The sequence below is a fragment of the Kogia breviceps genome, chromosome 5 (genome assembly GCF_026419965.1).
Source record: "Kogia breviceps isolate mKogBre1 chromosome 5, mKogBre1 haplotype 1, whole genome shotgun sequence".
In the NCBI taxonomy this organism is placed as follows: domain Eukaryota; kingdom Metazoa; phylum Chordata; class Mammalia; order Artiodactyla; family Physeteridae; genus Kogia; species Kogia breviceps.
The window spans coordinates 104550562-104569821 of NC_081314.1; the positions used below are offsets into that span (position 1 = coordinate 104550562).

The 19260-nt window shown below is 41.2% G+C and overlaps 1 protein-coding gene across 3 annotated transcripts in view; it reads right to left on the minus strand.

The window, feature by feature from the left end:
• Positions 1-19260, minus strand: part of CRYBG3 (crystallin beta-gamma domain containing 3) — a 116232-nt gene that overhangs the window by 77797 nt on the left and 19175 nt on the right. For all 3 annotated transcript variants that reach the window (XR_010840801.1, XM_059065697.2, XM_067034850.1), the window contains one exon: positions 6750-7183. Coding sequence is in view for 2 of the 3 variants with exons in the window: in XM_059065697.2 (XP_058921680.1) it covers positions 6750-7183 (434 nt within the window). In the remaining variant the exon portion in view is untranslated. The remainder of the gene's footprint in view (positions 1-6749; positions 7184-19260) is intronic.

Sequence of the window (19260 nt, forward strand, 5' to 3'; positions counted from 1 at the left end):
GGGCTGACAAGCCTGAGGCTTGAGTTCTAGCTCTGATCTCCAAGGAGTTTTTTTTTTGCAGTACGTGGGCCTTTCACTGCCATGGCCTCTCCCGTTGCGGAGCACAGGCTCCGGACGCGCAGGCTCAGCGGCCATGGCTCACGGGCCCAGCCGCTCCGCGGCATGTGGGATCTTCCCGGACCGGGGCATGAACCCGCGTCCCCTGAATCGGCAAGTGGACTCTCAACCACTGCGCCACCATGGAAGCCCTCCAAGGAGTTTTTGACTAGAAGGAACCACATTGCCTTTGTGCCTCATACTGGTACATCATGGCTAAATCACTGATTTCTCCACCATATCAGAGCATCATAGCGAGTTTCCCTTCCTTTATTTAGATGTGAATTTGGAACAGCCACTTTTAGCACAGAGTTAGAGAAGTTGTAAAGAAAACACCTGGCAAGATGTCTAGCCTGTAGTAAGCACTCAATTTATATTTAAGTCAATAAATGACAGAATTGCCTTAAAAATCCTCTCTCCTGTTAAGTTCTTCAATTAGTGTAGTAAGTATTGGGCTTCCCTGGTGGCGCAGTGGTTGAGAGTCCGCCTGCCGATGCAAGGGACACGGGTTCGTGCCCAGGTCCGGGAAGATCCCACATGCCGCGGAGCGGCTGGGCCCGTGAGCCGTGGCCGCTGAGCCTGCGCGTCCAGAGCCTGTGCTCTGCAACGGTAGAGGCCACAGCAGTGAGAGGCCTGCGTACCACAAAAAAAAAAAAAAAAAAAAAAATCTTAAAAAAAAAAAAGTGTAGTAAGTATTAAAACTGGCTGGGTGAATGCAGATATCAAAAAAAATTTCTAGCACAAGTTCCCTACTTTTTCTCAACCCTAGCATAAAATTCCTGATGTCCTCAGCATCTAACTTCTTTTGGAGAATCTACCCCTGGGAGCTCTGATGCTATGCTATGCTGCCTTATAGCCCTTAACACACACCTTTCTCTCCCCTTCAATTCCAGCCCCAGACAGAAACTTCTGTCCTCTAAGACTCAGTTCCCAAGTTATCCCCAATGCAAACCTACCCCAGGACCCCGTTATCGCTAGAACGGGCAGTTAGCCTCTGATCTGTGGGGACAAAGGGCCCTGAGCACATAGCTTGCCATATTAGATTATAAAGATCTATGCACTGATTTATTTCCCCACTAACCTAGTGCCTATTTGAAGGCAGGCACTACATCTTCATCATTTTCATATTTTTAAGTGCCCTACATAAGATGTGGTAAATGATATATGTTTAATAACTTTGTGTGAATTAATGAAAGGCTAAGTAAAGCAATGATACTAAATACTAAGAAATTTGTTTCTGACTGTCTTAATCCTTATAGATGATACAAAAGTGTTTTCAATTCTGCTCTCTAGTTACATTTTAGGGTCCCAGCTACAAAAACGTATGGTAGAAAAACTTGATGTATGCTCTAACTTTTTCAGGTTAAACATATAATTAACAAAACATTATAGAACCCATATGAATAACTAAGAAATCCAGTTATCAGTATTCCAGTATCTAAAAATGAGGTATTTTCTCCCCAACTTTATTTTGTAATGTCTTAATAAATTTATTTTTTATTTTTGGCTGCGTCGGGTCTTCATTGCTGTGCACGGGCTTTCTCTAGTTGCGGAGAGCAGGGGCTACTCTTTGTTGTGGTGTGTGCGCTTCTCATTGCGGTGGCTTCTCTTGTTGTGGAGCATGGCCTCTAGGCACGTGGGCTTCAGTAGTTGTGGCTTGCGGGCTCTAGAGTGCAGACTCAGTACTTGTGGTGCACGGGCTTAGTTGCTCCGCGGCACGTGGGATCTTCCCAGACCAGGGCTCGAACCCGTGTGCCCTGCATTGGCAGGAGGATTCTTAACCACTGCCCCACCAGGGAAGCCCTCTCCCCAACTTTAAAGCAATACCATGAAGAATGCTAGGTTTGTCCACATGATAAAACACAAAGTAAACCTCTGACATGTAAAATCTCAATTAACTGTGCACCTTAACATAGTTCTTGAATTTCAGCTGAAATAATTTATTTCAATCTATATAATTGCTGGCCTCTAAAATCCTACCATACCACTATTGTAAAAATTTGTATTAGTTACATTCATTTTACTGTCTATTTTAAAACAGCTACAGGAGATGTATAGAGAAAAGCTTTCCCTTGGCGAAGTGATTTTAGCTGCTACACAAGTTTCAGGCTAGATTGAAGACAGTTATGAAACAAAGTTAAAAGTTGGATAAGGGAACCTATCTAAGAAAACATACAAGAAAAAAAATACATATAGGTAAATTAATGTTATTGGTAAAATCCTATATCAAAATGCATAAATTATTCAGAAAATACAAGAGCCTTTCAGAACAATACACAAAGATCTAGAAGTATGAACAGATGACAAGAAGTTTTGTTTGATTTTTCTTTCAAAGCTTTTAAATTTTATACTTAAAACCTACTTTCAAGGCTGCAAATTTTTTTTCCCTAAAAGATCACCAAAAACGTACATGATGTCCAAAGAAATAAGACTCGAGAGATAAGGATCAGAAGTTTATTCTTCAAGTATAGTAAACTCAGGTTCTCTTACTACCAACTCCATCCTAACGAGATGTCAAGGCGTTTTATTCTACATCAATCCAATAATGCGACTTTTGCTCTAAAAGAACTTCTATTAAAATAAAGCACAGAGAAAAATCCACTCCAGAAAAAATTTCAGTTCATTGTAAGAATGCCTTTTGGTAGTTTTGGAGTCATTTCTTGGGGAAGGGGGTCAGATAATCGTTTTCCATTCCCATCTTGGGACCTTTCTGGTTACTATCAACTAGAATGATTAAACTGATTTACATGAACCAGTATAAATTTCTAATGAAATAATCTCCTTCAGCACCCTAGGTGGAAATGTTATATGCTTGTGACTAAAATATGTACCCTTTATACTAAACAACTATATTATCATGTTTAAAGCACTGAACATCAACGTTTCAAGCTTAGCTTCATGTATTAGAATTAGTCCTTTCAGGTACTGATGAGCTACACTCACACTTTGTAAAGGGTTAGTCATGCCAAGATAGTCTACTTTCTACAACATTCTTTCACAGGTTGTAGTTGAGTCTTCATAATTGAACAGTATTAAGAACATAAAACTGTCCTTTAATTAAGATTTTCCCTAATAAAGAAAATAGAAAGAAAATGGAAATGTCAAAAATACATAACTTTACAAATAAACTAAAGATGGAAAATTTAAAAGGTTTATTTTCACAAACTGAATAAAGAACATATTCATTTCATGTACTATGTAATTGTGCATGGGATCTGTAGCTTATCCAATATAAGTAGAGGTATGTGATCCAAACAACACTAAGAAAAAAGTAAAATATCTAGAAATTTCAAATATTTAAGGGAATAGACATACATATTGAAAATCTGGAAAGGTTTTTATGCATTTCAGCCCAAACATAACTACCTATCATGTGAAGGTTTATTAAGCCTCCAAGTACTACATATAGGCTGTACTCTATCCTGGATAAACTTAATACATCTGATACTACAAAGGTCAACCAAAGACATGTGTCATTCTTCAAAGAAAATTCTATAAAGGCAGTCTGAAAATAATAGCGTTAGAGCAAAAGTATTCAGTATATCTTAGTAAGTATGATTAAGCTACTTTTTTAGCGTTAAGATTTATTTCCTTTCAAATTACACAGTTAAGAATATCTTCAGGCTTCCCTGGTGGCACAGCGGTTAAGAATCTGCCTGCCACTGCAGGGGACATGGGTTTGATCCCTAGTCCAGGAGGATCCCACATGCCACGGAGCAACTAAGCCCGTGCAACACAACCACCGAGCCTGTGCTCTAGAGCCCGTAAGCCACAACTACTGAAGCCCGCGCGCCTAGAGCCCGTGCTCTGCAACAAAAGAAGCACCGCAATGAGAAGCCCCCACTCGCTGCAACTAGAGAAAGTCCATGCACAGCAACAAGACCCAACACAGCCAAAATAAAAACAAACAAATAAATAAATTTATTTTTTTTTTTAAAAAGAGTATCTTCTCTCCGGGACTTCCCTGGTGGTTCAAGAATCCGCCTGCCAATGCAGCGAACGTGGGTTCAAGCCCTGGTCTGGTAAGATCCCATACACTGCGGAGCAACTAAGCCCTGCACCACAACTACTGAGCCTGTGCTCTACAGCCCACATGCCACAACTACTGAGCCCACACACCTAGAGCCCATGCTCCGCAACAAGAGAAGCCACCGTAATGAGAAGCCAGCGCACCACAAAGAAGAGTAGCCCCCGCTTGCTGCAACTAGAGAAAGCCCACGCACAGCAACAAAGACCCAATGCAGCCAAAACAAAATACTAAAATAAAAATAATTTTTTAAAAGGAATATCTTCAAAAAAAAAAGAGAATATCTTCTCTCACAATAGGGAAGGCTTTTAACTATTTTATGTAAAGAAAAGCTGCAAAACCAGACATTTTAAAAAAAAATCACAATAAAGTTTTGACAGAATAGTTTCTCATGATGGATATGAATTTGCTGAAAATATAAGAATTATAGAACTTTTTAAAGAATTTCAACCCAACAATGAAGTAGCTTCCTACATAAATTACACGAGAAGCATGAGTTAATGTATGGAAAGCAATCTAAAAAGTGTTAGCACAACAGGTTTACTTAAAGGCTTTATGGGTATTAAAAATGAAATTTGCATACTCAACGGTACATAAAAACAATGCCTTTTTTTTTTTTGCCGTACGCGGGCCTCTCACTGTTGTGGCCTCTCCCATTGTGGAGCACAGGCTCCGGACGTGCAGGCTCAGCGGCCATGACTCACGGGCCCAGCCGCTCCGCGGATGTGGGATCTTCCCAGACCGGGGCACGAACCCGTGTCCCCTGCATTGGCAGGCGGACTCTCAACCACTGTACCACCAGGGAAGCCCTACAATGCTTTTTGATAAGGATTTTTTTCTAACACTTCAAATTATAGGTAATAACTTGTCTAAATTTTGATTTGTATTTATATATGATTATATTTGCATACAATTGTATATACTAATTACATACAAATTTTGTATATAATTTTCTGATTTGCCAATTTAATGTATTGTTCACAGTTTTTATCATAGAGAGTTGGAAAATTGGAAGCAATCCTATCTACTGATCTTCTCTTTCCTGATACTTTCCATTGCTATCATGCTTAGAAAATTGTTTCTCACCAGAATAATTCACATTTAGCTGCTTTTAGTTTTGTATGTTTCTTAAACATTTTTATTCCACTTTAATTTTAATGTAAAAATGAGATGAGTATCTAGCTTTTATTTTTTTCTCTAAATTATTATCCCATTTCCCCAAATCTTCCTTTTTACAAGAATACATAATGCCATCACATTCAAGGGCTCAAATCACAAAATATACGAGGGTCTATTTCTAGACTGTCTATTCTATTCCATATAAATGTCTAGCAAATATTACACCAGTAGGACATCATTTCAGTTTACGTAGCTTTATCAGTACATTTTAACAACTGGTAGGGCAAGCCCCACCTCATCACTCTTGATGGGCAAACCCAAATCCATCTGGGGTCTCAGTTCTCACAACTGTAAGATGGGCCTGTGCCTACCCCTACTTCAAAAGCTTACTATGAGGAATTCACTGAAATCACACACACGAGGACTCTTTGAAACTATAAAGAATCACATAGTTCTAAGTTGTCATCTATACCTGACTACAGTATTAATGAACTCTCCAAAGAACAAAAAAAATTCTCAAGTAGAGTTTAAATTGAAATCAGTAAAACAGATCCATGGACTTCCCGGGTGGCACAGTGGTTAAGAATCCACCTGCCAATGCAGGGGACACGGGTTCGAGCCCTGGTCCAGGAAGACCCCACAGGCCGCGGAGAAACTAAGCCCGTGCGCCACAACTACTGAGCCCTGTGCCACAACTACTGAAGCCCATGTGCCTAGAGCCTGAGCACTGCAACAAAGAGTAGCCCCTGCGCGCCGCAACTAGAGAAAGCCCACACAGCAACGAAGACCCAATGCAGCCACAAATAAATAATAAGTTTTTAAAAATAAAATAAAACAGATCCTCATCAGTTAAGAATGAATACTTTTATGTTACACAAAATGTCTAATGGACTCAACATTGTTATAAACATTTTCTGGATAGAAAATGTGCCTTCTAGCTCATTTGAGTAAAAGAAAAACAAGTTAGTGCCCATTTGTAAATCAAAGAAAGAAAAAAGGCGTGGTGAAGTGCTCCTCAAATTTGTTCAAGATTTGTTTCTTGGAGCTGTGGGAAAGGTTCAAAAGGCTAATTTCATGAATAAAGTCAATTTAATTTCGTTTCTTAACCTCTTTAATTGGATTCCACAAAGAAAAGATATTGACGGAATGTGAACACAAACCGTAGGATTATTTTTGTTCCCAAAATGCAGATACCGAACACATTACCTGTCCTACTACAGAGGAATTCAGACGACAGAAAACACTCCCATTTAAGGAAGTCTTAAATCAGAAATAAATCGTTTACTATGACAAAGTTGGCACCTAAAAGGCATTAGTACCACCCCCTAAAATAGCTCAGAGGGCCCTAGATATGTGTATGGTACACAGAATCATATAATTTTTCACCTAGTGGCAGGGACATTACAGAATACTTTTTCTAATCCCCTTAATTAACAGTAGTAGAACTAAGGCTCAAAAGCTAGGTCCAGAAGCTCAGTTTTTTTAGATAAGTAGATTTTAAACTTACTTTCTTAGCAAATCACTGGTTTCCTGTTCACTGTCTTGTGTTGTATCCAAAGAAAAGGCATCTGAGAGTTCAGCTGAGTTGGACTCTTGTGCTTCTGCTGGAAGTGCCAGGGTTCCCAGGGAGCCACTGACAACAGCCCTCTCCCTTCGGACCCCTTCATCAGGATGGTCACTGGGGTTTCGCACGTCTTTCTCAGTTTTGACATGTTCATCTTTGAAAGAAGATTGCTTGGCTTCACCAAGAGATGATTTTCCTGAGATATTGAATAAGTTACCAAGAAACTGAAAAAAGCTTTCTTTCGGCTGTTTATCGCTTTCTCCCATTTTGGCATCTGAAGTGGAACCGGAAAAGTCATTTGGCTTTCTGGAATCTTCCTGTGTTGGAAGAGTGATTAGCTTCTCAGCATGGTTCCTTTTGTCCTCACTTTGGGGAATCTTTGAAAACGAAATAGAGAATATTAAGCAACATCATTTAAAAAATGACATAGGCTAACTCATAACCTATTACATGACACATTCTGTGCCAGACGCCAGGGACACATCTGTGAATAAGACAGATGGCTTCTGTTCCCTAGTAGTTTTACAAGCTACTGAAGGGCACCGTCAGCACAACTTTAACAAAGCTATATAGTAAATGTCACAAAGGGGGAAGTACAGCCCACATGGGGACCCAGGAGTAACTAGGCCGGATTTGGTTGTGGAGAGAGCAGAGGAGCTAACTCAGGGGATGCTTCCTAAAGGAAGTGCCCCCTGAAGGAGACCTAAAAAGTGCCTATGTGATGCTTGTGCATCTCCCTCACGCTCTGCTCTCCGCCCCCTGCTCCTCCTCCTCCCCATCTCTCTGCATTTAGAGAGGTGTCAGCTTCTAAGGAGTTTAAAATGACTGGAGGTAAGAGTGTAAAATGAGAAGAGCAAAAAGTAAGTATGGAGAGATAAGTAAAAGGACAGATCATGGCAGACCTCAGAGGTGTTTAAATTTAGCCTTTATTATTACAGAGCTAATGGACAGTAAATTTAGCCTTTATTATTACAGAGCTAATGGACAGTATTTTCACACACTGGGTACATCAGACAACACCTAAATAGACTTCATCATTTCAGCACTGTGTTAACCCCTGAAGCTGCCACATGGTGGAAAACTGTTCCTCGAGAAGATGAGGAAAGACAGCAACATGGTGTATCAATTTAGAGGAAAAGCCCGCTACAAACTCTTCAAGGTAACACACAAAGCCCTGATATGTGCATTAATGCAAACGGTGGGCAGCACGGGAATTCTTGCAGACTGTTAAACACTTTCAGGGGTGCATTTTACCTGCTCATAAATAACCTACTAGTGAAGCAAGCTCCCATTCACGCGTACTCTGTGTGAGGAGACGGAGCTGCTCCATCAGAGTGCGTGCCGGCATTCCACTGCACACTCCTCCCTAAGGCTTCCTTAGCTTCAGGCCAAGGGGCCAGCTCAGCCTGCCTTCCCAACATGCTCGCTCACCTACTTGCAAAAGGAATGCGGTCTGATAGTGTCTGTCAGATGTCACACTCACTAGTCCTTATAAAAGGAAAGCTCAAGTGTGAGTCAGAAAAATATCAGGACACCAAGGTGAGACCACCTTAGGCCACTGTAGGTTCACAGGAAAAAGTTTTGTAAGAAGCTGATCTTCAAGAAGGCAAGAACATCACAAGTATAATGTCATTTGTTCACCTCCCTTCCCTGTTTCAATCCAAATTCAAAACAGTTTAAAGGAGTGTTCCACTAACCACTAGTAATAATATTTGGCATATGGATGGCTGAGAAAATGTTTAGAGCCCATTAGCCCAGGAAATTAATTTCAAGCGAACAATATTTTTTGTTTGTTCCCACCTTAGAAGTCAGGGATATTTTTGAGTAAACACACAGCATAGCATTTTTCTGTGTGCTACGTCCTTAATATAACTCGTGAGTCTCTACATTTAGAGTAGCACCAGCCTTCCAGAGTCACTCAAAGTCTCACCTTTTACTGGTTTCAATGGCAACTCAATCCCACGTGCCTCCACTTCATCCACCCAGCCTCCTGCTCTGTATGGGGTCTGCCCTATAAATTAACTGCACCCTCTCCTCGTGTTGACAGCATAGATGGCCTCTCGGTACAGCAGTAGAAAATATGCTAGTTGACATTTTGAAAGTGATCATGTGTATGAAAGGGATATATTTTTTTGCCTTTAACTACTCCATTTAATTTGTTGTAATGGCCACCCACAATATTTCTTCCTGCTTCAAAATGAACTAAGACTGCAACACAAAGAGAACAGTGATTTGTTTTCTGCAACGAGTATGATCACTCATCCTGGGAGGCTACCCGAGGAACGTGAACTACAGGCTACTCACTAAAATAACACAAATATTCCTAAAATGCTTTAGAGATTCACAAAGGAGTTCTATAAAATTGGGGCAATGGTTTTTAAAATAGGAAAACTTAGAGAACACAGAAATTACATTTTTTGACATCCATAAAATCTCAAGACGAATTATTTGTCGAAAATACTATTTCTCTCACTGCCTCAATTATTTTTACTTGACAATTCCTTTCAAAATATAATGGACTGGGCTTCCCTGGTGGCGCAGTGGTTGAGAATCCGCCTGCCGATGCAGGAGACACGGGTTCGTGCCTAACCCACATGCCGCGGAGCAACTAAGCCCGTGAGCCATGGCCGCTGGGCCTGTGCGTCCGGAGCCTGTGCTCCACAACGGGAGAGGCCACAACAGTGAGAGGCCCGCATACCGCAAAAAAAAAAAAAAAAAAAAAAAAAAAAAAAATATAATGGACTGCTGTCTCAACAAGGAAAATACATTTTGCTAAACTAGTGAAAGCCTTCCCATTTAATGTTTTTAGAGGGATATATATATAAAATTTTTAAAAATCACTTGTTTCTCCTTCCCCTCGATTATCACTTCTTTGCTATTCCAGAATCCCTGTATCTTAAATGTACTTCAGAGCATTTTAATGTCTTAGTTGCTTAATTTTTGCCTACTAATCTTATGAGAAATTTGTATCAGTAATTAAAATACCTTCAACACCACCACCAAAAAATTATTTAAATTTAGAGACAAAAGTTAGCACGAAAGAGCACTGCTATTCAAAGTTAACACAACAAACCCAGTATTTATATAACTACATCTTAAAATTTGATATAAAATAGCTGCTCTTTGCCCTCAGCCTAGACAACAAAGAAGTTCAGCCTGCTACAAGCTAGGGCCAATGTCACCTGCCAATAGGACTGTCTACCACTGTTCCAACGAGTACCAGAATGAAAGCACTCAGGATTCAAGCAAACGTTAACAAAACATCGATTCCAGTTGCCCTCAAAGATGTTGGTATTCCGAATATAACATATAAAGGCTACTAATGAAGGCATATGCATCTTGGGAATTTAGTTTTTTTCCCTTCATACTCAATATGTTGTAACGCAGTGTCCTTAGGTCCAAATTCATCCGTCTATCTATCTATTCTCTTTGCTATGTGACCAATACAGGGAAACACAGGAAAGCATTAAGTACAGTGATTAATAAGACTCAGCTGTGGCTTCAAGGAACTTACAGTCTAGCAAGATACTCATCATTATATCACTGTGTGGGGCATAGGAGAGATATGTACACGATGGAAGACAAAATTAATTTGGCTGGGGATGGGGAGAATCCACTACACAGAGGAGGTGATGTTTGAGCTTGCTCCTGAAGGGTGAGAAGAGCATTCAAGACATAAGGTAGGGCCTGGGTCGAGCACACAGAAGTGTGAAGTACGTTTATTAAGGCAGGGCCGTGGGTGGAGAAGACTGGGGCACAGAGGATAGAGAATGAAGTCGATAAGATGACCAATTAGAAGTGGAGGGTGAGAGATAACAAAGTCACAGATGATTAAGTTTTCTAAATTGGGAAACTATCTGAGTAGTTAAGACAAAAATGGATATGGGAAATAAAAGGAAAGGTGAGATTAGAGCCTTTGTGGGGTTTGGGGGAGGTGAGGCAACAAACTAGATGTCAAACATGTAGCATTTGTGGTCTCCTGGTGCAGCAGTCGGAGCACAGTTAAGAACACAATTTGGCGATACACAGTGTGTTCAGGGGAAAGGGGGACCAACCAAAGAGCCTCGGGGGAAAAAGATTAAAAGGCACAAAGAAGAAAAAAATCAGTGTAAGAGATGAGGAAGGCCCAAACCGGAACAGTCAAGCCACCAGAATGCTGGTCTCCAAAGGCAAACAACGAAGGATATTTCCAAAAGCAAAGGGGGAGCGAATGCCAGACGCCACTGTAAGGTCAAGAAAGAGGAGGAGTGTCCTCCTCACTGTTCTTCAAAAACATCAGGCCCACTCATCCCTCGGGAATTGTGCATTCACTCTTCTCTCTGCCTAGAATGTTCTTCCCGCACAGAGCTATATGACTCCCACCCGCTCACCACCTTCAAACCTTTATTAACTGTCATCTCCATTTGAAGTTTCCCCAGTCACTCTATCTAAAATAGTAAACTCCTCCACTCTGAAACGGCCTATATCCCTTCTCTGCCTTATTTTTCTCCTTTGTACTTGCCAGTATCAAATACACACATCTCACACACACACACACATATTATTTAATACGTTTCTTCCTCTAGAAAGTAAAAGCCACAAGTGCAGGGGTTTTTGTCTGTTTTATTCATTGCTGTTATCTCTAGCACCTTGAAATGTGCCTGACAATAAGGGGTGCTTATATACTTGTTGGACTAATAAACGAAGGAATGAAGACCATAGAAAAGCCCTAGGAATGCAGGAGAAATAGTCGTAACAGCTCAGGAATTTGTGGGGACAGCCCCAAATGCAAGGTGTTGAACAGTGAACACAGAGCAAAGAAATAGGAACACTTGGTAAATAATTCAATAGAAGGCAACACTTTTGAGAGATTTTTTTTTTTTTTTTTTAGCTAGAGGAAAGGTAAAAAGGTGACAGTTTAAGGTCCAAGACAGAAGAAATGACTTTTTGTTCCTGTTTTGTGGCTCAGCTCTACACCTGGTGGGAAGGGAGTAACTGCTGTACAACAGAAGGATGACAGATTTGAGAAGGAAAAGCGGAAGGTGATGAGATGAAGAGACCAGTACAGTCTCTAATACTTCTAACAAAGGGGAGGCACGAGCCTTGGAGCGGAGTAGGGGCCCTTCCTCTTCCAGCTACAGTGATAAGGAAGTGGCGCTAAAGCCTGAGCAATTCTGTAAGGGGGAGAAGACTATAAGCAAGGTCCAACAAGTGGCTCTGAGCTCAGGAGAGTGAGAGGAGAGATGCTTAGCTGAAGAAGGGACACAGGGGTGGAGCTGGGATCTGAGCTCCCAAAATAGAGAAGACTTGGAAGAGCGTTTGGGGGAATGCAGCAATAGGCTGAGACCAGGTGTACCAAGGAACAGTCGGGGTCAACGCAAATTTTAAGGTATTCATTCTTATACAGATGATGAACAGCGAGATACTACTCTATGTGCATTGATCCAACAGTGAAAAAAATATATACCAAGAGCCCTGCTTTCACAGAGCCTACATTCTAGGCATGGGAGAACTTATTTTCAGGTCTAGTTGGCATTAGTTTGTCACCTCCCTCATCAGCCTCTAACAGGTGGCCGGTGCTGTCCCAGCATGGTGACTGGCACAGGAGACAAGGTCAAGAAGGCCAAGGGGGAGAGAGTGTCACCAAAAAAGGGTCCGTTGAGTGAGAAATAGTGAAGAGCCAGATGGCCCTTCCTTTAGTGTCTCAGGCACCTGGCTTGGTCATCCCCCCCCTCCCCCCACCTCAGGCTCTGCCTTCACTGTACACAGCAGGGATAATCCTTACAACACCCTGACCTGAAGCTCCTTAGCATCCTCAACTCCGATGACCTCCACTTCCGCTGGACCTCACTGTTTGGCAACCCCTGACCCTTGTCTTTACCCATAATCACCCAGCCTGTGAATCTCAATGTCAGGCACTCCCAAGTGTTCACACCCTGTCATCTTTCCAGCTCTCTTAACCCACTGTCCCAGGTGCACCCACCACACCAGTCCTCCTGCCTCATCACAGCTTCTGGCCTCTCTCACTCTGTCCCTTCCAGCTCCCACAAATTTTCGTATCTTTTCTATCCAGCCATCAAATATGGCTAACACCCTCAGAGCCTCTTTTGTTCGTTCTCTGGTCATCCCCACCTGGAAAGATTCCAGTTTTACCTTTTCCACATAAGTGAATGCATCTTGCTTTAAAAATCCACAGGGATATGCATAACTATGCAGATGTAGGCTGCCAATAATTCACGATTTACAGCCTCTGCTGGCAATCAGTCCGCAACAGCCCCCATTTTCCACAGCAGCTATTTCAAACCTTTGCCACGCCCCCTCCACCATCCCACCCATCGCCCAGCAGAGGCACCTACCTTCTACTTCATGGAGATGCTCTCCGATGGTCCTGCCTCCACCCCTCCTCTACCTGCCTCACAGCACATCTGTCCCACTTCCTTCACTCACCCTCACCATAAAGGGATGAAGGACTCCTCCTCTAAGGATCTACCAGGGCACCACTTCATAACGCCTGATGTCTCCTAAGGAACCCCACTTCCTCGTCTGCCCCTTCTGCGAGCCCACCATTCAAAAGTCTAAGTCCAGGGACAGCCTTCTCCTGTGCCTTCACTACCAACCTCCTTAAAAGGAGTCACCAACCCTCACCATCTCCTTTCCCTTTCCTCCCAGTGACTTCTTGAGCCCCTGCAATTTGGCTTCTGCCCCAGTTGTGCTCTGACCACAATCTCTCAGAGACACTGTCCTACTTGCTAATTCAATGTACTTTCTTTTGGCCCTGGTCTCATATGATGTGTCTACAGGAGGTGAGACTGCATCTGATCCTGAAAACCAATCTTCCTTGGCTTCCATGATATCACCCTGAGGTTTCCCTTCATCCTCTCTTAATGCTCCCTCCATCTCCTTCAAGTTCACATCCTTCTAGCCATTCCCTACATATCATGTTTCTCCAACTTCCAGCCCAGGGCTACTTTACCTTCATGATTTTCTTATGAGGTCTCATTTCTCACAGACGAATCTTATGATTGCCAGATTTGTATTCTCAACTCAGACTGTATATCCAACGATCAACCCGACATCCATACCCACACCTGGATGCTTCACCGGCACCTCAAACTCAATACGTCCCAAACTGAACCATGCTGTGTCTCCATTCCTCCATTTTCTGTAAACTGTAACATTCCCACTTGTTAAAAAGTCAGATGAAACATCAGGACATCATGACCTCTCTCCTAGAATACTGCCAGCAATGAATGACTTGTTCCCTTGCTTCCATTCCTAAAGTTCCCCAGTCTGCTCTCCAGACAAAAGCCACAGCAATCTTTTAGATTTCAAATCTAATCATCCTTAAAGGCCTCCATTGGCTGTGCACCCTTGTCAGGATAAAATCCAAACTCCCTAGCGTGGCGTTTAAGGTCTTGGTGAATCTTGCCCCTCTTTGATGTGATCTCTTGTCACTTGCAATGCTGACAGTGCCTAATGTCACCATATGCGGGCTCAGGCATTCACGGGAGCCTATTTTCTCCCCCCTCCCCTCTTGCTTCCTCTTTCTCTTACTACAGGTATGTCTTTGCACAAAGCTATTACCACTGCTGAGACCATTTATCCCTTGTCCTCTTTGCCTGGGAAATTTCTACTACAACTCAAAAGTTTTTCAGAATGGAAACTGCCTACATATATGCATGCGTGTGTGTGTGCGTGCGTGTGTGTGTGTGTGTGTGCGCGTGCGTGTGCGTGTGTGTGCGTGTGTGTTCTTCCAAGGAACAGCTCTAACATCCTACTTTTCCTTGTCACCACAAGGTCAGGGCAAACAACTTTATGCTTTCATCATGAGTAGGACTATTACCTAGATTACTTACAGTCACCAAAATCTGGCATTCATAAACTAAAGCCAGCTGCTTACTAGACAATTCTAGCTAGTTTTCTCCTAAGATAACTGGCCACAACACATTACTTGGCAGAATCATTCCCTGATATCAAGATTGGGTAACTGGTGGCGCCTTTCAGCAGGACAGGGAATACAGGAACAAAAGGAAATTAGGATAAAATACACTGAATTCAACTTTGAGTAAGTCCAATCTCATACTCAGTGACCTTCACAGGAAAGGTCCATCAAAGAATTGGCTCCATCATCCTGAAGCTCAGGAGACCACATTGGGCTGGAGGGACAGATGTGATTTTTGTCATTGGCTAAGATGTAGGTAAAATCAAATCAACCAGGGCAGGTGTGTAAGGTGAGAAGAGAAAAGAAGAAGATGACATAACGTAGGGGAAAAGCCATTCCTTCTTGTTATGATATAAGCACTTCTCCAACGAAAACACTGGGCCAGAAAAATAAATGTTTTTAATTCTATGAGAGCCTTTTGGAGCTCTCAAATCAGTATGTGGCACCCGTGGAGGCAAATGTACTCACAAAAATCTAGAGTATGTACACGACCCTTCATCCCCAGTTTCCATTTTCATCAGGTATGCCACCACACCACAAAGTAGGACTATTCCAGGTCTATGAGAGGTTGGAGCCGCTGCAAATCAAACCAGACACCATGCAATACATTCAACATCCAAGAACTCTGAGATATCAAGGCCCCAGAGCAGCACCAGCCATATCAACAGGCTTAAGCCCTGGCAGCCCCTTTGGTCATGTGAATGGTGCAGTAACATGCAATGCAATCTCCACTTCAGGCACCCTGACAGCACCCAGTCTTTACAGAAGCAATCAAGGGTGAGAGCTTCTGACTTCTAGCTAAAGTTCAATGTGCATACATATGTTCATGTACGCCTTCTTTTCAAATGTTACAGAGAATCAGTGTTTCTAAGAGCTGATTTCCATACTATTCACCCAGAAAAAGTCAGCACCATTCTTAAGCAAAGAGTTAGACTCTAAGTTGTCGTCAGACTGCATATGGCAAGAAGACAGCTCTTTTCCTCAGTACCTAAATTGTGTTGGGTATCATGCAGTGCAGCACATGTTATCTCAGTTAATTCTAAAACACTTCTATAAAATAAGGATTGACACCTCCCATTACAGAGCAGCAAACCAAAGTTCAGAGGGGTTGAGTAAATTTTCCAAGGTTAGAAAGCTACTACATGGAGACCTGGGATTTAAGCCCAGATATGTCTGATTCCAAAGACTGTGTTCTTTCCATCACTGCACATGTAATTTTAAAACTGTTCCAAGGAGGTGCCACGGCTGGCAGAGGAAGGGAATAGTGGCTGACTCTGAGGCTCCAGGCTACTCATTCCCATTATCAACAGGGGAGCGTTGCTTGAATCTGTTTACATAGGGGGTTCCAAGTCCAACTATAGTTGAAATTTTTAAAAAGAGAGTTCCCGTGTTTGAAAAAGAAAAATTTTTAAATCTTGATTTTAAATTGATGTCATATTGCTATTTGTATCACTGAGGAAAAAAAAGGACAGCAAGCATGCATTAAGGCTATAATTTATTTTAAAAAATTAGTTCAGTAATTAAATCTCTCCTAACCATGCAAACATTTAATATATTTAAATTTGACTACCATTTCACCTCTGGCCAAAAAAAGAGTTGAAAAAGACCAATAAGGAAAGAAGAGTTACACAAATCAAAATATAAACAAATGCATAATTTAATATATTCATCTTACTAAACAGTACTGTACCCCCAATATAGGCATTGATATAAATAACAATTTGTGACTATTTTTATTCAGTGAGATACTCTTGAGCTACAATTCTTGCATTTTTACATATCAGTGAAGAGTGGCAACAATTAAAAAAAGCGTGGTTCTTTTTAGTAATTTATTTATGATAATATTAAAAATAAGGGTTATGAATTATTAACAACTAACAGTAATATGCACTAGATTGATACTCCTCAGTTGTCCCTAGAAACATCATAGGCATATAGCAACCAGACATCTCTTAAAAGATACCAGAACCTTCACCAAAGTTGTATGATCAGTTATGAGCAACAATTCTAAAATGGGGCAACAGTTAAACTTTATATAAAGCAGATGCCAAGCTACTGAGAACAAGCCTAATAATCATCAAGTTATTTAGGCCTGGTTTGGAAAATCTATAACCTATGGTTCAGATTTAATTCATTTTATTTAGCTCATGACTCATTCTGAAAACAGACTTACTGCCACAGCTCTTTTAATTTTATTAGGGTTTCTTTTTGGTAAATCAAGTTTATAAGTATAACCTTACAGATTAAGTTCACAAATGGGAAGCACTATGGTACAGAACTGCATCTGAATTCTCCTATCTCCTCTCAATAATAATATGAATTTGTCAAGTGACAACCTCTCTGAGATTCACTTTCCTCAACTATTAAGAGATAAATATTCTGGACTTCCCTGGTGGCGCAGTGATTAAGAATCCACCTGCTAATGCAGGGAACACGGGTTCGAGCCCTGGTCCAGGAAGATCCCACATGCTCTGGAGCAACTAAGCCCGTGCGCCACAACTACTGAGCTTGCGCTCTAGAGCCCGTGAGCCACAACTACTGAGCCTGCGAGCCACAACTACTGAAGCCCGTGCGCCTAGAACCTGTGCTCTGCAACAAGAGAAGCCACCACAATGAGAAACCCGTGCACCGCAACGAAGAGTAGCCCCAGCTCTCAGCAGTTAGAGGAAGCCCGCATGCAGCAGCAAAGACCCAATAGAGCCAAAATTTAAATAAGTGAATAAATTTATAAAAAGAAAAAGAGATAAAAATTCTGATTAACACTGGAGATAAACCACACACACTGATTTCTTCTCTTGTACAAAACACTCTAAAATGACAGTAAAGGTTTTTTTTTTTTTAAGTTATAAATACAAGGAGAGGAAGAGAGTAGATATTAGCAGATAAGAGATTTCAGAAAAAGTTTAGAAGGCAAAAGCAGATGAAGGCATGGTAATTGACCAGAAGAAGCTTCCACCCAAGTGTCTGCAACAGGGAACTTTGATCATAAGGGAGAAACAATCTACAGACAGATTGTCAGCAGACCACCTGGAAAAGCTCAGGATTTTGAAGATACTAGGTACTACTTAGGGCAATATGAGACATGGGATTAAGGGCAGAGTTTGGTTAAAAATCTCCAAATGGAGTACTTGACCCCCAGGGCTCTTCCTCCATTTCAAGCAGTTAAACGATCCTCCCTACTTCCCAACACCTCTATCTCCCAAACAAATTTATATAGAGAGAACATCTCCAAAAATATTGAGACTTTTGGGCAGACTGAATTTGCAGTATCAAAGGCCATCCATGTAGAAATGTCTGGAACTCTGACAATCAAGTCTAGAACTCAAGAGGGATGTCGGGTAGAGATCTGAGAGCCACAAGATGAAGTAATAAGATTGGAAGATACTACTTTGAAAGACTGATGTTGAGGAGGGTTGAGGACTTTGAGAAACATCTACATGAAAAGTAATTTAGCCAGAAGAGAATCAGTGAAGGAAACAGAAGGGAACGGCCAGAGGCAGGAATTGCAACAAGAATGTACAATATCATAAGTGCAAATATACAAAAGAAACTATCTGGAAAGGAGACAAGACTTGGAAAATCAAGTGTCTCAACTGGTTAAATACAGTAAGAACTAAGAAAAGGACACTGATGGTTAGCAAGAGGTCAGGGTTTCATGGAACCCTCACTCATTTAACAACTATGACAATGTATGGCAGGCACAGTACTGGTTTTCCCATGTCTAAGGGAACCAGGAGGGAGACCGGAGTCAGATTAGAAATCACTAAGAATTAAACAGTGATTATGACAAACTTTCATAAGAAATCTTTGAGTTAAAGGTAGCAAGTAAAATGAAATGATAGCCTGAAAGGAAACCAGACCCATGAAAGGAAAAAATATATATTTTTAAATTTTACACATTTAGAGAGAAATAGAGGAAGCCAGTGAAGATGGAGAGGTGGATGCAGTGCAAGGCGAAGTCCAAAAGAAGGTGGGAAATTAGAGACCAGTACCACTAGCAGGGGTATTTAGGGAGTTTAGCCTTGGAAGGCAGTAGACATGAACACAGCAAGAGTCTAAGGCTGCAAGACAAGAATCTACATTCCCTATAGAGAAATAAACATAGAATATGGACTAAATATCTGGAATTTTGCCAGCTAGATACAAAAACTGATTAATATGGAAGAAATATATATTTCAGTGGAATGGTAGATGCACATGTGAGAAATAGATTCCAATGTTATCAAAACAGCAAAATTTGTATAGCGTATAAGTGATATTTTAAGAACTAAGAATCTAATTATGTCCAAAGATAATATAAAGCTCCCACAGTCTCTAGCTGTTTGAAAAATATAATTAATTTTTTGTAGCTTAAATTTATAACAAAACAATCTTCAATATCTTGATTTGGTATCTCAAGGTCAAATACAAAAAGAAATGCAGTAAAAACATTCATTATACATAAATCTGTTACATTTTACACTGGAGAGGAAAAATGGTACACATTTTTCCTTATCATGGAAGGCATTATCATAAAATTCAGGTTAAGAAGAT